The 20726-nt window shown below is 42.6% G+C and overlaps 1 protein-coding gene across 3 annotated transcripts in view; it reads right to left on the bottom strand.

Annotated features, from left to right (window-relative positions):
- FNIP2 (folliculin interacting protein 2) overlaps window positions 1–20726 on the bottom strand; it is a 104940-nt gene that overhangs the window by 52652 nt on the left and 31562 nt on the right. For all 3 annotated transcript variants that reach the window (XM_077477125.1, XM_077477122.1, XM_077477123.1), the window contains exons 2-4: window positions 10184–10310; window positions 2116–2247; window positions 1193–1293 (exon numbers count right to left, since the gene is read on the bottom strand). In XM_077477125.1, the coding sequence (XP_077333251.1) occupies window positions 1193–1293; window positions 2116–2247; window positions 10184–10310 (360 nt within the window). The remainder of the gene's footprint in view (window positions 1–1192; window positions 1294–2115; window positions 2248–10183; window positions 10311–20726) is intronic.

Raw genomic sequence — 20726 nt, 5'->3', positions numbered from 1 at the left:
CAGCCGAGGTGGCACCATTATTTGAATGAATTTAAATCGCCCCTGTCCCTGTGAGCTCATATGCATACACAAGTCCCGCCCACATAAAAACGGTGTTCAAACCACACGTGAGGTATCGCCGCGAACAGAGTGAGAGCAACAATTCTAGCCCTAGACCTGCGCAAATAACGTGAGAGATAAAAAGTTGCAAGGACCGCCATTGTATTCTCTAGGGTCTTTACTAAAAAAAAAAAAAACATATGTTTGGGGGTTCTATGTAATTTTCTAGCAAAAACAATTATGTATTTTACACGTAGGAGAGAAATATCAGAATTGGTCTGGGAGCGAAGTGGTTAAACAAATGTTTTAATATTATGTGTGCTTATTCACACACATTTTATGTATACCTATATTCCAGTTGCTATACAATTTTATGTTATCACCATATCTAGTGCCGCTGTTCACCCCCCTTTTTCCCCTACAATTCTACTTCCTCCTCTCCCCTTCCTTTCTCCATTGGGGTCCCTCAAGGTTCTGTTCTTAGACCTCTCTCTCTCCCCCCCCCCCCCCCATGTACGCCACCTCCCTGGGTCAGCCGATAGCCTTCCATGGCAATTCCCATGCTCCTCACATAATCGCCTCCAGGACTTCTCCCGAACCTCTCCAAATCTAACCACTTTTACGCAATCCCTGAAAACTTCTATTGAGAGAAGCCAATCCTGCCTCCACCTAACAACTGTACTTTCATTTTCTTCATTAGATCATCCCCACAGTTTTTACCCTCCCATGCTTGCCTCTACGACTTTTCCCCCCCGAGCCTCTCCCATCATATGGAACTCCCAACCCAAAGCTGTTGGACTATCTCCTACTCCCTCTACATTTCCACCTAACAACTGTACTTTTATTTTCTCCATCAGCTCATCCCCCAAAGCTATTACCTTTTGTATTACTTGACCCCCCCCCCCCTTTTAGATTGTAAGCTCACATGAGCAGGGACCTCTGAATCCTCCTGTATTACATTGTAAGTGTACTGTCTGCCTTCCTGTCAAGCGCTACACAGATTGCACTATATAAATCTTGAATAATAATAATAATAATAATAATAATAGCAAATCATTGCATCTGTTTTTATGCATTTTACACAGTGTGCCAACTTATTTGGGAATTGGGGTTGTAATTAAAGAATTATAAACAGTTATTTTTAGAAACCTACCTGATTAAATGAATCTTTAAAGTTGATCCTTTGTAACTCATTGCAACAGAGCCAAACATCATCTCCCCCAACATGTTCACATCTGAGGCTGGTTTAGTGTACTGCAGAGATACATATGTCAGAACAATTTGGAAAACCAGGCACAAGAAGGAGAAAAAAAAAAAAAAAAAAAAAAACACCCCCCCCCCCCCCCCAGGGGTCCTTTGAGTCCCCGTTCACCATTTCAGATCCGATTGGCTGCATTCGGACCTGGAAAAAAATAAATAAAAAATAAATGGACCAAAACACACACACAGGGCTCCTGTGCAAATTCGCGCCGGAGCCACTGCTGAGATATCTTAACCGGCTCCATAGAGAGCCAATCAAAATCTCCTGCCATTGCCAACTGGATGCGACCCACATCCAATTCCCAATAGTGTGAACCCAGCCTTAAGTTTTCTTGCAAGAGACCTCAGTTAGTGTTCAGGCACTGCTAGGTGAAAACATTTTAGGAGAAAAGGGCGATCAACCCTCTGAATATTTTATACCGTTCGTAAATTTTTCCACTCAAAATAAGAAAGTCCTGACAGATCCACTTTAGTATTTACAGATCTGAAAGTACAGTTGGGATTAAAAACATACTACTGCATTAGTCATTAACACAGATTTTTTTTAAAGTAGGTGTGCCCCTGCATGTGCCTTTGTGTGTGTCACATGAATAAATACCTATACCCATTTGCAGTTAGGGGTAGAGAAAGCAGGCTTTTATAGTTCAAGCAATTGTTTGCAAAATTGCCACTAATGAAATGACTGATTTTAAGCTGGTTGCTGAAGTGTTGCCCCCTACACCCTTCATTGGGACTACAGTTACTGGTAACAGCAAAAATATATGCAACACGCTTTAATTCCCCTCCCCATTCAAAACCTCCAATAATTAGTATTACCTGGTACTTAGGCATGGTTTCCCTTGCAGGCTGAGCATGTGCTGATGATGCAGTCCGTGAAGAGATGGTACAGGTCCCACTGCTGCTGGTCTGACAGGATTTAGTCTTCGTTGTAGCATCTTCTCCGACTCGCTGTAGAATACATTTTTTATTTTTTTTACTTTAGGGTGACATTGAGGAACGTTTAACCCATTTAACTCAGACTGACTAGAATGTTTTCCTGAAATAAGAATATTTTACAGCGTTTGCCTTTCCTCATCACTGCCCTAAATGCAAGAAAATAGATAAAATAGGACCAAGAAACACTATACATTGATTTATATCTAATTTAGCAAAAATCATACATAAAAAATAATGTGATTGTGAAAAAACAGAATATCAATATACAAAAAATGTGACATAAAAAATGTGAATACTAAAAACCATTAATAGTTAAATTAGTGAGTCCCAATAAACAAGTCCACATATATTGGATGGTGCACAAATGTTGTGGTAGATATTCCTCACAAGAAAAAAAAAAAAAAAAATCGGGGAATCCACAGATCAGGTACTAATACTTGATTTCACCTGATCTGTGGATTCCCCGATTTTTCTTGTGAGGAATATCTACCACAACATTTGTGCACCATCCAATATATGTGGACTTGTTTATTGGGACTCACTAATTTAACTATTAATGGTTTTTAGTATTCACATTTTTTATGTCACATTTTTTGTATATTGATATTCTGTTTTTTCACAATCACATTATTTTTTTTATGTATGATTTTTGCTAAATTTAGCGCCACACTATTTGCTACTCTATATTTACTGAACTTTGTTTATCTGAAGTGTTGGCAGCTGCAAAAGAGTTTTTTCGGTGTTTGGTATAGCGCAGTGTTTTCCTTTTTTGAATATTGATTTATATCTATCAAGCAGAGAATAGGCCAACTAAATTTATGCTTTGTGTTCGGGGCTTGAGAAATAAACTTGTTAAAATGACAATTTTGTGAAACAAATAAAATAAAAATGTTAATTTTCCCAGAAATTGGGACAAAAAATAAAATAAAATAAAAAACGCACCATGCCTCTTACTAAATACCTTGGACTGTCTACTTTCCAAAAAGGAGTCTTGAGTCCTGGCTTTTTAGGGCCTCAATAAAGGAGATTGTCAGCAAGTACATCAGGACTGATCAATTTTCAAAACATGCATACCTTTTTTCCAGAACTGAATGCAAGCAATAGTAAGATACTGGAGGGTCTATGATGCTGGCTGCTGGGGGATCTATTGTAACCGGCGGGGATATATTTTTACATGGGGATTTATTGTTGCTAGGGGGTTAAGCTACTGTTGAGCGAGAGGTCTATTGATGCTTGCTACTGGAAGATCTGTTTCTGGGGTGGCATTTTGTAACAGTGGACAAAATGTTGTGCGAGGGGTCTATTGTTGCTAGAGGGATACATTGTTGCTGTGGATATATTCTTGCTAGGAAGGCTATATTTTTGCTGGGGAGAGGGGGGGTGCCTTTTGTTGCTGGCTGCAGGGGATTTTTTATTTTACAGATTTTTTTTTGTTAACAAATTGCATACAAAAATAATACATGGTTCTGTTTTCTCTAAAAGCGGTGGCACTGGGGAGGTGGGTAGTGGGTGGAACCAGAGGATGGTACTTTGAGGTGGATAGGGGGTGGAGATATGGGGTGACTCAGATCCACATACACAGGGAGGTACTAGAGCCAGGGAGGGTAGGAGAGAGAGGAGAGGAAGCTTCGGGGAGGCTTGTGCACCCTGCACACTCCTGAGCCCTGCACTCTGTACATAGAGCACCCTAGATACAACTGGTCATTTGATGGCAACTATACCGCTGATGCGACCCACAATGAAATTGAGTTTGACACTCCTGCAGTATAGCAAAGTAAGTCCCCTACTAACTAACGAGTTCCATTCCGGGAGCTCATTTGTAAGTCCAACAAAGATAAGAACTTGCAGACGATGGCTGCGAGTGCTGATCAGTGTGTTCTGCTGGAGAAAGTCCATCTGTCAGGGCACAAAAAGTGGGAAAGATCTCCATGCCAACATTGCTTGTATTAGTATGACCAGTTTTTTTTTTTTCATTCAGGCCGCCGGGTTCAACAAAAGAAAAAAATAGGGTGTGTGTACCCCAGCTTAACATGAATGGGCATGCAAACACCTATTTGCATCTTTGAAAAGTTGAACGTTTGTATGTAGGGGACTTGCTGTATTCTCAAAAAACTGGGTTATACAGCCACCTGAAGACATTGGCAAAGCAATTCTGTGTAAGGACAGTCCAATACAAGTCCTCCTAATCCCAGCATGTTCTTAGAATGAACAGCTTCTCTCTGCAAAGCAAACAGTTAAACACAGTTGAAATACATTTACCTGTAAAATAATTTGTAATCATTTCCTTTCAATCTTGAAAACTGTGCACAGTTCAACCAGACAGTAGAATCAAGTTGGCAATTTTTTTCCATTGTTAAAGCCCGGTTCACCCTGGTGCGATGAGGGAACCACAAATTGATCTGGACAGGAATCACACCGCATTCTGTTCAAAATCGCAAGCGGCTTTGCAGAAGAGCAATTGTAACCATTCATTTTCTATAGCTCAAATCACACAGCGTCCGCACCAAGAACGTACACCAGAATCAGATCATGTGGGTGTGAACTGCATTTTGCAAACCAATTTTGGGGTGTTAACACATCTGCAGCGGTTTACATGAACAGTGTGCAATTTTGATGCGGGCGGGAAACGCACAGAAAATCAATGAAAATGCCGCATCACACCAGTGTGAACCAGGCCTATAATTGCATGGCCATCTCCCTGATCCCAACTCTTGGGAGTGAAGAAGAAAACAGCAGGCCAATGAGAAGGTCACCACTAGCAATGAATGCATTTATTTGTATTTTTTCCTATCTGTCTGGAATTGCGCTTTAATTTTATTTTAAATGGAGGCTGTGAATGGAATATTTTAGGTTTGACTTTGAAATGGATTAGAAACATTAAATAACACGTACATTTGTGTTCCCATGTTTTTAAGATCTGACACAGGTACAAGTAGCACTTTTGGTTTTAACACAGACACTGCAGAAACAGAGAACATGGTAGAGGGGGAATTTTCTCTTTTATTACAGGCGCACAGGTTATCTGGTTTACTTAATCTTTAATGTGACTATCACTAGGCTGTTAGAAAGCACACAGAGCAGTCATGTGCCTGACACAAGGCAGTGACAGGAAAAAACAGAGCCATTAAATATGTCCTCCCTCTCCAACGGACAAAAGAAGCATTAAAAAATAAAAATAAATAAAAACACACACACACACACACACACACACACACAGTGGTTGCAAACCCTTTACAACCACTTTATGCTACAGATAAGCCTATAATAAGACTTACCTGTAACTACCCAGGATATCTCCTAAACCTGCACAATTTAGGAGATATCCCGTCCCCTGCATGATATCATCGGCACATGCGCACTGGGGCAAACTGAATCAACGGCACGTATGTGCCGTTGCTTCAGCCTGTGTGGCGTTACCGGCGGCTCCTGTACGCACGCGCGGGAGTGAAGTCACTGCGGCTTCCGACAATCACGGCGCCGGAGCCGCAATACTCGGAAGTAACCCCCGGGAGAGATTTCGCCGGCCGGAGGGGGGAAAAGAGGATAGATGTGGGGGCTTTGACCTAAGATTAGTAATTCATAATGAGCTAGTATGCTATGCATACTAGCTTATTATGTCTTTGTCTTGCAGGGTTGTGTTTCACCCCCCCCCCCTTTTTTTAACCAGGGTTCACAACCACTTTAACTCGAAAAGAACATAGGGGGTTATTTGCGAAAGGCAAATCCACTTTGCACTACAAGTGCACTCGCTGTAAATATTAGGGGTAGATCTGAAATGAGGGGAAGCTCTGCTGATTTTATCATCCAATCATGTGCAAGTTAAGATGGTGTTTATTTTCCTTGCATGCCCCCCTCGGATTTACAGTGACTGCACTTCCAAATGTATTTGCAGTGCACTTGTAGTGCAAAGTGGATTTGCCTTTCGTAAATTAACCCCCAGTGTGACGTTATTACAGATACTTATATAGCGCCGGTAATTTATGCAGAGCTTTACATTCACATCAGTCCCTGTGCACACACACACACACACACACACACACACACACACACACACACACACACACACACGCCAATTTAGACAGGAGTCAATTAACCTTCCAGTAGGTCTTTGGAGTGTGGGAGGGACATGCAAACTCCAGACAGGTAATGCCATGGTTGGGATTCAAACAGACAACCCTAGAATTATTAATCTCCCAAAACTTTTCAAAGAGTACAGCCATACCGCCGCCACAGTGCTATAGGGTGGTGCTGTCTCTGCTTCCAGTATTTTCTGAATAGGCACACATACAGAAACTAATTATTGCAGGAATGAACCACTACCTTCACTATACTCCAGGAGTATTCAGAGATTGCCATTACCAGATGGATTCAATGCTATATGGACGATTAGGAAACAGTAAGATAACTTGTAACAGTTCTTTCCATTTCTCTAATTGTCTTACTTTCAGCCAAGTGGTCACTTTAAACAGGTGCAATTTGCCCAATGTCTGCTGTATGCATAAGCAGGCATGTCCAAAGTCCAGCCCGCCTGGTTATTTCGACATACATACACATAATTATCATGGGGCGCTGGGAGATCGCCCCCCCCCGACGATCTCCCAGCGCCACAAAAGATGTATATGCCTTGGAAGTGACAGGGAGGAGGCGGGACCGAGCGCCATATACACAGGAGAATTTACAGGTGGCCTCTGTCATTGGACGACTGTTTTGTCCATCAAAGGAGGCGGGACTTTCTATTAGAGAGGCTGCCGTGTAAACAGGAGATTCTCCTGTAGGTAATCTTTGGCGCTCGTCAGTGTGTTCCCGGCTATGGTGGGGGCATTCCCGGCTATGGTGGATGCTGCGTTCCTGGCAATAGTAGATCTGCAGATGGGCACTTGTGAGGCTGAATTGATGGGCACTGACCATTATTTTGCTTCACAGTTCTTTATTTAAAATAATTTTTTTTTCCTGAAACTTCCCTTTTAAAGTGAAGGTGCGTGTTATACGCCAATAAATACGGTATATCCAAATACGCCCAAGCTCATCTCTTCACCATACACAGCCACAAAGGCAAGAGAATTCTTGTTGGGCAGTGTATTAGTGCTCGAACTAACACTCTTAGCCCTTGTACACACGGTAGAAGATTCCGTCGGAATCTTTCCTATCGGACCGTTTTGTCGGATATTCCGACTGTGTGTGGTCTGCATCGGAAGGTTTCCGTCGGAATATCCGACGGACCAACTTTTCCAACTTGCCGGAAATATTTTCAGACAAAATGCTCTGATCGGACATACTCCAATCATGTGTAGCCTACTCCGACGGACAAAGTGCCAGGCATGCTCAGATCAAATTCCTAGACTAAAGCTATTGGCTACTAGCCTGAACATAGTCCCGTCGTAACGAAATAACGTCATCACGTTATGTACAATCGGATTTTCCGACAACTTGGTCCGACCGTGTGTATGCAACATCACTTCCGGACCTCTTCCAGAATTAATCCGTCGGAATAACTCCGACGGATTTGGTTGTCGGAATCTCCGACTGTGTGTATAAGGGCTAAGACCGAATTTTAACAGTTCAAAGAATGTCAGGCAAAATGGTCTGCCCTCACGCATGTTCACTTCATCAAATCTGGCCCTCTTTGAAAAAAGTTTGGACACCCATGGCATAAAGCAACCATTATGCTTTTTCTACGAAGTTTATCCAATATTTTGATACACCATAAACATTAAATACTACAAAGCAACCACTTGTTTCTCCAATAATAAAATCCAATATGCGACACATGGTAAGTGAATTGTGTGACGGAACAGTAAAGCATATCCACCGTTTAGCACTTTAAAAGCAGGAATCTAAGTCTCAGTATGCAATAAGTAAATATGACTGCACCCATTTAAAAAAAAAAAAAAAAAAAAAAGAAGACTAAAACATTTTAAAGCAGTTTTTTGGTTAGAAATTCCAAAAACGGCAAATAATCATGGATAACGTACACATCCACAAATCTGAAAAGGAGATTATATCTATTCCAGAGTACCCCAAGTATTTTATTTTTACAGCTTGTTCTAAGTGTTCTTACACACAGGTACAACAGCTTAATAATCTCATTATCTCATTAGGGCTCAGACTTGTCAAATCACATGACCTTATAACTGGATGAAAGTCACTGACAGCAGGCCAGTAAACTCGGACTGATCACACGCAGATGATCAGACGTTGCATGAATTGCTAGCGGACTCTAGTTCAAGTGATCATGTGATGTTCTCAGGCATTGTGCACACTCCCACATTAATCACCTCACTTCTTAGGTCATATCGTTGTGTGTAAAGTTATCAGGAAGTCAAATTTACACCAGAACTATTTTTGTTACAATAAAAACATAGGCAAGGTTGCACAATCTCTTTTGGCATATAAACTACAGTCTCCAGGGGGGGGGGGGGGGGGGGAGGCTGCCAAGGTATTACTGTGGCATGCATGCATGCATGCAAAAAAAAAAAAAAATCAAATGACTGACTTAAAGTGGTTGTAAATGTAGAAGGTTTTTTTTTTTTAATATCTTAATGTTAGGATAAAAAGGCATCTGTGTGCAGCAACCCAACCACACCCCCCCCCCCAACACTTACCTGAGGTCTGTCTTCTGTCCATGAATGTCTCAGCTGTCCAACATTCTCCCTCCCGATTGGCTAAGACACAGCAGCGGCGTCATTGGCTGCCGCCGCTGTCAGAGTCAGCTAGCCAATCAGCAGAGAGAGGGGGCACGGCCAGGTCTGGGCTCCATGTCTAAGGCTGGGTTCACACCATTGGGAATTGGATGTGGGTTCCACTCATCCAATTTGCAATAGCAGGAGATTGTGACTGGCTCTCTATGGAGTCAGTTTGCATATCTCTGCTGCGGCTCCAGTGCGAATTTGCACAGGAGCCCTAGAGGCCAGTAATTGGGTCATATTTTTCGAGCCTAGGAGCCCTATGCATCTTTTGGTCGGTTTTAGGTCCGAATTCAGCCAAAAATTTGGGCTGAAATCAGGCCCGAAAGCGGTGAACCAGGATGCATGGGAGCCGCATAAGTATTAGGTGTGAACCCAGCCTCAATGGACACAGGGAGCCGTGACTTGGCTTGGGTGCCCCCATAGCAAGTTGCTTGCTGTGGGGGCACTGAATAGGAGGGAGGGGCCAGGAGCACAGAAGAGGGACCCGAAAAGTGGAGGGTCTGGGCTGCTCTGTGCAAATCCACTGCAACCAAACATGTTTGGTATTTTTATAGGAAAAAAAACACAAGACTTTACAATCACTTTAAGCACACTGGTAACTGGAAAAGTCATAATTCAAGTAAGTTTTAGGAAACCGTTCAATCTGTGGGTTTAGTACCACTGTAAAGGCAAAGAAATCTGCGAAAATACTGACTGAATTAACAAAGTTGACACTTCAAACACTATTGGCCCATAACTATAATGTTTGGAAGCCTCACTGACCAATACTGAGGTCTGCAAATGGCAGTAGGTGGAAAGCAGAATAAACTTGGGGTATCATGAATTTTGTGCTGGTTACAGAAGATCACGCTAGAGAGTGTGCTAGAAATGCAAAAATGCACAATTCAAATAATGCAAAATGCCAACTGTAAAAAATGCACCGACATTTGAGCAACAATTACTGTGTAGTATTAGTACTGCATAAATAAGAGCCTATCAACACAAAGCACAAATCTATACAGAGCTTGGCACAGAAGAGTTCTCATTTCTACACTAGCTCGATCAATACCTAGACCAGTCCCTGCAAGGTCTTTCAGTTCTACCAAGATGATGCACAATAGAAGAGCTACATTATTAAAATAAACATTCAGCTACAAAATTAAAAACTACATAAAATGGAAAAAAAAAACAAAAAAAAACAAACAAACACACAACACTACAATAAAAAACAAAAACAAAAACAAAAACAAAAAAACACCACCACCACACATTTATCTTCTCACCTGGGTGGTTTCAGTTTTTATTTCATTAACCGCTTTAGAGTCGAATAAGACCTGCCTTCCTCTTCTTTCACAGTCCTGGTAAACAATCAAGCGAATGCAATTCAAGTCGAACTCTGAACAAGGCCAGCTGTGAATAAAAACATGGAGTTTGGTCAGTGAGGTGTAGACTGAGATGTGGTAACAGGAAGAGCTGATATTGTAATATAGTAATAAGCTTTAGAAAGAAAGGATTGCATTTTCTTTAGATTAAACCATGTACTCCATATACTGACCCAGGCATGTGAAAACAAAGACAACGCTTGCAAACATTTGTGGCTATAAAACGCGAGTTTCACGTCTCTTAAAAAAATAAAATAAAAGTATCTGCTGACTTAACCCCTTGCCGACCAGCTCACGCCAATATACGTCGGCAGAAGGGCACGTACAGGCATAATAACGTACCTGTACGTTGCCCTTTGAGACGTGGCTTTGTGGGCGCGCCCTCCACAAGCTTTGCGAGTGTGATTGCGGGTCCCGCGCAGGGGTTGACAAATTTGCTTTGAATTTAGGAGCCAGTTAAAAAAAAGTTAAGAGCCAGTTTTTTTTTTTTTTTTTTAGAGTGGTATGGATTGTCAGCTTCCGGGGTAAGGTCACCAATTTCCACCCCCTATCCCTAACTCACAATGGAGCACCCAGTCAATAACTCCAATGAAACGCTGTTACATCAGGGTTATGGGCTGACCAGAAAGAGTAAGGCTGGCAACAGGTGGTACTGGCTGGCACGTGGAACTGCCAAATGGCACTGGCAGGTGACACTGGTTGGAACTGGCAGGTGACACTACTGGTGGCACCGATTAACAGGTGGCACTGGTTTGGAAATGGCAGGTGGCGCTGGTTGGGGATGGCAGGTGGCCCTGGTTGACGGTGGCACTAGTTGTCACTGGCAGATGGCACCGATTGGAGGTGGCACTGGTTGGCGGTGGCACTGATTAGCGATGGCACTGGCAGGTGGCACTGGTTGGTGGCAGGTGGCACTGATTAGCGGTGGCACTCGGCACTGGCAGGTGGCACTGACTGATGGTGGCACTGGCAGGTGGTTGCAGGTGGTATTGATTGGCGGTGGCACTGGTTGGCACTAGCAGGTGGCACTGATTGGCAGTGGCACTGGCAGATGGCACTGGCAGGTTTCACATGGAGCACTCTGTTACTGAAATGTAACAGAGGAGCTGTCAGAATTTAGCTTAATGTCGGAATGGGCGGGACCCAGCTGTGTGAAATTGACAAGTAACAGTGAGGCAGATCTGTCAGATTTGAGCTCGTTGTCGGGGTGGGCGGTGCCCGGCCGGGTGGGCAGGACTCAGGAACTATCAAACACCAGCCAACGATTGGGCTGCTTAAGAAAAGGGGTGGGGCCACATACGCGTAGCGGCCTGCCCAGATCCCATTGGCTGTGTGCGTTGATAGCTGCTGGCCCACCCCGGCCGGGTCCCGTCCCCCCCGACATCAAGCTGTAATCTGGCAGATCCTCCTCTCTCTATTGCTTGTCAGTTTCACACACTTAGCACGGCGCTGCTGCGTGTGGAGGAGGGAGGACGACGGCAGTCAGTGTTAATGCGCTGCATGTCTGGGGCATCAATAATGAGTGGGCTGGTGGCAGCTTAGGCGCCAGGTTGCGATTTCTGGTCGCATTGGCGACCTGGCGCCTGGGGTTTGTCGAGCCCTGGTCCCGCGGACTCAATGTCCCCGGTGATACCCGCGATCATCTCACGGAGGGGAAGAACGGAAAAAAGCTGATGTAAACAAGATCGCCGCCATTACTAGTAAAAAATAAATAATTTATTAATAAAAATGCCATAAAAGTTTCCCCTATTTTGCAGACGCTATAACTTTTGCGCAAATCAATCGCTTATTGCGTTTTTTTTTTTACCAAAAATATGTAGAATAAAAAAAACGTATTAGCCTAAACCGAGGGAAAAAAAAAAAAAAAAAGTGTTCTTTTTATATATTTTTGGGGATATTTATTATAGCATAAAATAATTGCTTTTTTCAAAATGAACGCTCTTTTTTGTTTATAGCGCAAAAAATAAAAATATCACCAAAAGAAAGCTATTTGTGGGAAAAAAAGGACGTCAATTTTGTTTGTGATCCACGTAGCATGACCGCGCAATTGTCAGTTAAAGTAACGCAGTGCCGCATCGCAAAAAACCCTCTGGTCTTTGAGCAACCAAATGGTCCGGGGCTGAAGTGGTTAATAGACACTCGGTCCACGGTCCAGCGCTGCGGCCAGCCCGAAGCCTTGTTCCTCTTCCCCTCCCTTGCCATGGTGCCGGCATTGCAAGTGTGGGCACCCGGCTGTAACAACTTATGGGTTCACACCCGGGCGCATACGCAAGTCACGCTGCGCTCATAGTGGCCAGCCAATCTTCTGGGACCTGTGACATGTGCCAGAAGATTACTGAAAAGGGGGGGGGGCACCATGGGAGAGAGGAGTCACCGGCAAGGGGACTGCCAAAGCAGGAAGTGAGACAGGAAAAACCTGTCAAAACTAGATAGCCACCCCTTCCAAAAAAAAAAATTACATTCCAAATGTGGCATGCAAGGGTGGCGAGGAGTGCGTAAAGTGGAAGTGCCACTTTTGGATGGAACTCCACTTTAATATTTGCAAACAAAATGAAGGCTTCCTATTTAGAATAATAAGCTGTCAGGTTAGTAAAACGGTGATATCAGAACAGATTTTAGGTTAATCACACATAGTAGTACTACTCAAATTATTTTATTTTATTAAAACAATAGCACTGCCAGTGCCGGTTATCTCAGCTTGCATTCATTGAATGAGTTTACCTAAAATGTAGCTATTGCAGACTATACAGCCTCATGCTACATAACCAAGCTCCATTGCATGCAGAATAAACCAAAAAATGATTAATGCATCTTAAATGGAAAACTATCTTTAGATAGATTTTTACTCCAAAAGAAAGTTAAAAAAAAATGAGATATATATATATATATATATATATATATATATATATATATATATATATATCATTGATTTTTATCCACTCCTGCTCTCTGTGCAGACCTCTGGCTCTCCCACCCCACTAAAGATGTTATCCTATCAGGGCAGGCGTAAGGTGGAAGAGCTGGGAGAGGAGTCACAGGCATGTCTGCATAGCGGGAGACGAGTGGCGACTGCGGTCTGTGTTAGCCACTTGTCTCCAGCTGAACAGGCCGCACTTGTTAGAACATATGGCCTGGTGGGCCCTATGGCCAGTCCAGGCCTGCCTGTACAGGTTGGCTCCACCCAATTCTCATATTTCAGCTTTGACAGGCAATTTTATCATATCTTTTGAGACATCAGCAGGGAGATTTCCCTTAAGTATATCTTCATCACATCCCTCTAACCTCTTTGCTGCTGCTGCACCCTATTATCTATGCATACAAAATTGAGAATTACCAATATATGCAGCTGTCAGCACTGTATAAACTATGTAGTATCCGCTACATACAGTTTACACCATGGTGTCCTGGCAGCAGGATGGGGGTTTTCCCATCTGTTCAGCCAAAATCAACGCAGCTCAGCCATACGCAGTAAGCCTTGTATTTTTTCTTGACAGTAAATGAGGACAGAGTATCCTCAGTTAGCACATTACAGCATGCCTTGGAACATCAGTTCGGTATAGAGTTACCAATAAGTATTTAGACAATAAATTAATGCTCAATTTTTTTTTTACAATAATTACTACTGGCTCAAGTGGCAATAGGATCGAATGTCCCTCACACTTGAAATTGGAAAGATTTTTTTTTTATTATTATTAATTTTTATTTTATTTTTTGGAGCAATGAATATAAAGCTTCCCCTCAATGGGAGAGATGGAGAAGCAGGTGGATGATGTCACAACCTACATGTCAACCAGAGGAAGCTTTCTATTCCTTCATAAAATACAAAGATTCCCGTGAAAGGCTAAAAACGGCACTCAAGCCAAGATTTTTTATTTTTTTTGGAAGAGAACAGGAGTGCTGAGAGCAGCCATATGTATAAGTAAAAGGAAATTGTTTGGGCCAGCTTGGTCCGAACAAACTATTTGAAGTGATAGAGTTGGGCTTTATTGCCAGCCCCACCAGATGTACAGTACTTGCCTTCCCTGAAGCCTGGTACACACGATGAGAATATCTGACAATTTTTTTTCCCCCTGCATGCCAGTCTCATACAGGAATCTGATCAGATCAGAAATCAGATTACTAGCGTTACAAAAAAATCTTGTAAAACAGCATAAAACTTCCCGCGATGATGTAATATATTGTATTCTTTCATGGATTGATTTTTTACTGATTAAATGCAAATCCATAGTTCTGGTATCATCCCTTCAAATAATTTCAGATGAACCGTCATGACCAGCTCTTGAAAGCTGTATACCAACGATCAGATCATCGGACAATCGCTCATAAAACAGTATTTTTTTTGGTCCAATTTTCTCATAGTGTGTACTAGGCTGTTGCAGGAAGTGGAGAGATTTAGCTACAATTTACAGCTTATACAAGGTTTTAGTCTGTCCCTCATATGACAATACTGGCTGCCCCACAGCCAACTGCCAGCGTTGTTACATGGGAGGGAATTGCATGATCCCTTATACCCATAAGTACCAGATGTTTTTTTCCTTTGTTTGCAGAGGGCTTGTGAAGGGAAGGCAAGTATGTGCTGCTGGTGGGGCCATCTTAGAGTCAATCTGTGTTACTTTAATCTGCAAATGCAAAGCATCAGTTCACTGGGGAAAAAAAAAAAAAGGAATGGTATAAATATATATATTTATTTTTTTATAATAAAAATGGGATAAATTGCAATATGCCATCAATAAGAGCATAAAGTGTAATGCCTACAAAAGCCTTGTGCATCATTCAGAAAATGAAAGCTAAAGTTTTCGGAGAACGTCAATTTACTGCATTTTTTTACCACGTTTAAAACCCCAAATGCCAACAAGCCACAAAAAAAAAAAAAAAAAAAAAAAAAAAAAAAATAAAAAATTCAGGCAGGACACAGATTTGAATATAATCAATGAGACAACTGCCAAGTAATTGCAAGCAAATGCAAAGAACAAAGCAATATAAATACCTTTCCATATAATCCATGCTTTTTTCTGCTAGTCTGCATGGCCAGACTGTCCAGTGTGCAATGGACTGATATTGCCCTCACCTTTATTTGGGGTTTATTCCAAAGCACAAGACTATCAGATGACTACGAGCTGCCCGCCCTTCACCCTCATGACAAAAGCTGCTGAGCAGACTGATGGCTGCTCTTCCATTCTGTATTGTGTAGGTAGTGCTCACAATACACCGCACACCCATATTACCCTGTGTTCACCTCCTGTCAGCACTCATACTAGCCAATTCCTGCCTCTTCCTCTGGTGGATCACCCAACCCTGACGACAAGAGATGATCAATACACAGAATCCATGTGTAGGTAGAGACATGAAAAGGGACTAGACCAAGCTCATGATTTAGATAAATCCTAGTTACACTGCACCATAAACGTCCACATTTCCTTGGCTGGGATTACAAAGTGTCTATTGATAGTAGTTTCAACACACCAGTTATAAAGATCACTTAGGAATCTTGTACACTGCAGCTTGAAAAAGCTCAGCACAGTGTGTTTTGTTTTGTTATTTTTTTTAACCGATCTAAAATGCAGCCTATTGTTTAAAATGTGACTGTACACACAGGCGTGTAAACAAGCACTGTGTATTCTTGAGAAAAATAAAAAAAATTATATTACACACACAAGCCCAAATATATATATGGCTCTCCCTAGGAATGCATTGTATGTGCATATATGTGCAAATAGGTGCAAAATATGCACAAATAAAAACGCACAAAACTACGTCCAAAAAAGCAGATGCACAAACACCACTACCGTGTGCAAGAGGCCTTAAAAATAGCAGCTTCAGACAGAAAACGAAATTCATTTGTTACAAAAGGACTCTACTGTAAGGCGCTACTACCACTGATCACGGGTGAAATCGCCACGATCCCAAATCACTGCAAAAACACAGGACACGTTTACAATGCCATTACTTGCATCCCAATCGCGCCGCTATTTTGCCACAATTGTCACGTAGCAAATCACAAACTGCCACGCTGTCGCCCAAAAGAAGCTCATGTTCCTTTTTGAGCGACAAGCGAAGCCCATTGCGATTGCAGCGAGATTTGCTGTGCGACAAGATCGCAGAAGTAGTGGCATCGCAAGCTCATCCCGCATTTTGATTTTGCCTGCGATCAGGCCTTAATAGAGCCTTAATGGCACCCTAATCGCGCTGGAATTGCAATGAGCTATGCTTGTCACTCAAAAAAGGAACATGAACTTCTATTAGGTGACAGAGTTGCGATTTGCCATGAACGTATCACAATTTACCGCCTGACAACTGCAGCCAAATAGCGGCGCGATTAGAAGTAATGGCATTGCAAATACGTCTCGTGTTTTGCAGCGATTTGGTATTGTGGTGGTTTCGCCCACGATCAGGACTGAATGGAGTCTAGATCCTACTGTTCTGTACTACAAATCCATAAACATACATTGCTTTCAAATCAATCAACTGCTATCCAAGCAGCCAAGAGCTCATTGAGACAGACAGGACAAATAAAAAAAGATAGCGTCCCAAGTAAAAATTGAGATGACAGCTGTCATTTTCATACAGCAGTAAACACAGACTGGTTAACAACCCTGACACTTTTCCTTTCCTGTAGTTTTTATGCATCAGCCCAGGAATAAGAACCTGGCAGAGGCTGTGACTGAAGGGTATATTATTAGTAAGGCCTGTGTCTGTTTTGGGGAGATTCCCCTCACTTCCAAATTCCATGAGTGCAACCAGAGGAACAGGAATTAATGGAAATTCCCAAAAAAGTGCCCAATGTAAGCAAATTAATCAGTGTTATGCCGCATACACACGACTGGACTTTCCGGCAGACTAGGTCCGACGGTCTTTTGGTCCGAGTTCCCGACGGTCCTTTCCGAACTAATGGACTTGCCCACACACAAACGGACTAAGTCCATTCATTTTGAACGTGATGACGTACGACGGGACTAATAAAAGGAAGTTCAGTAGCCAGTAGCCAATAGCCAATAGCTAATAGCTTCCCTTGCGTCGTATTTGGTCCGTCGGACCAGCATATAGACTAACGGTTTTCCCGATAGGAATTTAGTCAGTTGGACAGATTTGAAACATGTTCTATTTCTAGGTCTGCCGGATTTTTTAAACAAAAAAAAAACAAAAAACAAAACACAAATCGGATTAGCCCACACACGACCAGATTGTCCAACGGACTGATTCCGTCGAACCTAGTCTGCCGGAAAGTCCGGTTCTGTGTACGCGGCATGAATGTTACTTGGTCCAAAAAGCTGCTTAATGCCACTGGAATAATTATGCATTTTTTATGTCAGGGTTTCCCAAGTGCATCAAATCCATCACTGGCCCCGGTGGGAAACATTGCTCTACAGTCTATACCGTCCCTGAACAAGTCCTCTACACACGAAGGTCCGAGTTAAAACAGTATTAAACCCCACAAAAAAAAATAAAAAATAAAAACAGGATGGAAAAGTCTCAGTTAATGAATGATTTTTTATTTTTTTTTTGTAAGCCAATTTATTCCAAAATTAAAAATGGTTAACCACTTAAAACAGTTGTATACCTGCAAAAAATAAAAATAAAAACGCCCTGTAAGGCAAAAAAGGCATAATGAGCCATTATGCACTGCATTTTAAAAAAATATATATATTTTATTGAAAAAAAGTATTTTCCTTTAGGGCAGGTATATGCAATTAGTGGTCCTCCAGCTGTTGCAAAACTACAGGTCCCATCATGCCTCTGCCTCTGGGTGTCATGCTTGTGGCTGTCAGAGTCTTGCTATGCCTCATGGAACTTGTAGTTCTGCAACAGCTGGAGGTCCGCTAATTGCATATGCCTGCTTTAGGGCCATTGGGCGGAAGGGAGGTTTGCCGTCGCTGCAATCATCCAACAACACTGAGTAGAGTGGGGAAAATATTCCCTCATTCGACACAGTGCCTCTGAGGGGAAGGACCAGATCATCTCCATTGCTACTGGTAAGCGTCGGAGACCACCAGAACACAACGGGAGGGGCACCTCTCCCCCCGCCAATAAAAAGCGATCTCTCTGTGAATCTGCCGCAGAGACCACTTTTATCTTATTCTACCCTAAACAAAAAAAAAACAAAAAAAAAAACATTTAGAGAATTTTCTTTTTTTTTTTTTTTTTACTCACCTCTAAATGCCTGTTGCTAGGGGGTCCCTCGTCGTCTGCCTCCTTCGGCGCCTGGGCTCCTGAGGTCACTTCCCTTGGCGCAGGAAGGGAGATCGCCTCTCCCCCCTCCCTCTTGTCAATCATCTGGGACACGTGACAGGTCCCAGATGATTGTTGCGTGGCCAGTAATGGCGCAGCTCGTGCATGCGCAGTGGCTGCCCGGCTATGAAGCCACAGCCAGGCGCCCACAGTTAAAATGTCGGTGCCGCCAAGCAGAGGCTGAGTCGAGCAGGGCTTCGATCCCCCGCATCCCTGGACCCTGGGATAGGAAAGTGTCCAATTATTAAAAAAGTCAGCAGCTGCAGTATTTGTGGCTGACTGAAAGATAAAAATAATAAAGTGGAACACCACTTTAAGAAAAAAAAACAAAAAAAAAAAAAAAAACGGGGTTATGGCAGCTTTCTGCTGCCATAACCCAAGGGCAGCCTGGAAGTGATTAAAGCAAGCAAAAATTTGAAGTACTGAGGATTCCCAAGTCTGAAGTGACAGTTGTGTGAATAGCTGCAGCCATTCAGCCTATACAAAACAATGACAGGCTGACGCCAGCCGCAGCTACCCAGGACTGGTCAGACAGCCAGTGATTACCACCGATAATCCTGGCTGGATGCACACAAAATGCAGTCACTGTAGGTAACTTTTCTCAGATAGCTGCCGTCAGCCAGTATCTATATGCTGAGTGGCTGCAGCGTCACACACACACACACACACACACACAAATTCCTACCATTGGAAATCGTAGGTTATACTAACAGCCCATGTCAATGTAACCTTAAAAAAAGAGAACTAGCAGATTTACATGGACATGACTAAGCCAAATTCCAGCGAACACTATGGCTTCATTTCCAAGAGACGTTTTTACAACCTCTCTGGAACGATTTAACTTGACACATAGTAACCCACGTTTAAAAACGTCTGTTTTGCCACGTTTACATGCCGCAATTGCATTTAGAAGCGTTTTTTTAAAAAAATTCAAAGTAGCCAAGTTAAAAATGCCTCTAAACGAAAACATGGCTAAATGCAAGTTACCGCGTTTAGAAGGGTTTGCAATGCCTCTAAACCCATTTTTTTTTTTGCATTCCAAAAAAAGCCTTTCAAACTCAACTGCCTAGAAACAACCCTGTGTACATGTACTGATAAGAGAACTTAGAGGTCAGGAGCAGTTGGAAAAAAAAATGCCCATCTGCTTCCTAAATGTCCGTTCAGCAGCATACATGAGGACTAAGCAGTTACAACAACAGTTATTTCTTTTTGGGATAACGTTTTTTTTTTTTTACATAAAAAAAGGTTAAAAAAAAAAAAAAAAATAAGGAAGAAGACCATTGTAAGCAACCCTGTTAGTGTTAAAAGTGTTTGTCTCAATGGTCTGGCCTGTTCTAGGACAATGAAAAACAGATTAAGGGCCGGTTCACACAGCGAGGCGAGGCGAGGCGACACGGCTCGCCTCGCCTCGCTCCCGCAAGTCGCCCCCATTCAGTACTATGGAACCGTTCTGAGAGGAGCGACTCGACTCAGAAAAAAGGTTCCTGTACTACTTCGGGGCGACTTCGGGGGCGACTTGCATTGACTTCTATACAGAAGTCCTCTGCAAGTCGCGGCGAGGTAAGTCGGAGACGCCTCGCCGCGCATCGCTGTGTGAACCGGCCCTTACTGGCTGGATCAACAAGAAAAAAAAAAAAAAAAAAAAAAAAAAACTGACGCAGCCACAGCTAAGAAATGGTAAGCTGCAATAAATTAAATTTTTGTCTTTGGACTTCATGCCGCTTTCAAAGTGGTTTTAAAAAGGCAAAATATTTTTCTAAATAAACATGTATATGTACCTGATCTGTGCAACAGTAAAGTCCCATACACACTATCAGATTTTCTGCTGATTTTTGTCTTCAGATTTACCAAAACCATGTAGTGCAAAGCCCTGCCTGATTGGATACAAAATTAAACTCCTAAGGTTTGACCTCATATTACCGTATTTATCGGCATATAACACGCACTTTTTTCCCCCTTAAAATCAGGGGAAAATCGCGGGTGCAGGTTATACGCCGATCACTTGACGATTGCGAGGCTGTGGGCAGCTTTCAGGCGCAAGCTGCCGAGAATGGCTGAAAGTCACCGAGAGCTACAGAGCGCCGCCGAGATACAGAGCCGGGTGTCCATTTTTAAACGGCAAAGCTGAACATGAAACTGACAAGGCTGCAAATGATGGACAAGGCTGCATTGATGGGCATTTAAAAAGTAAGATTTTTTTCCCCTTAAACTTCCCTCC

Source organism: Lithobates pipiens, unplaced genomic scaffold (genome assembly GCF_037356315.1).
Source record: "Lithobates pipiens isolate NorthernLeopardFrog02 unplaced genomic scaffold, aLitPip1_a1.2 Scaffold_13, whole genome shotgun sequence".
Lineage (NCBI taxonomy): Eukaryota > Metazoa > Chordata > Amphibia > Anura > Ranidae > Lithobates > Lithobates pipiens.
This window is presented reverse-complemented; position numbering and strand designations above follow the sequence as displayed.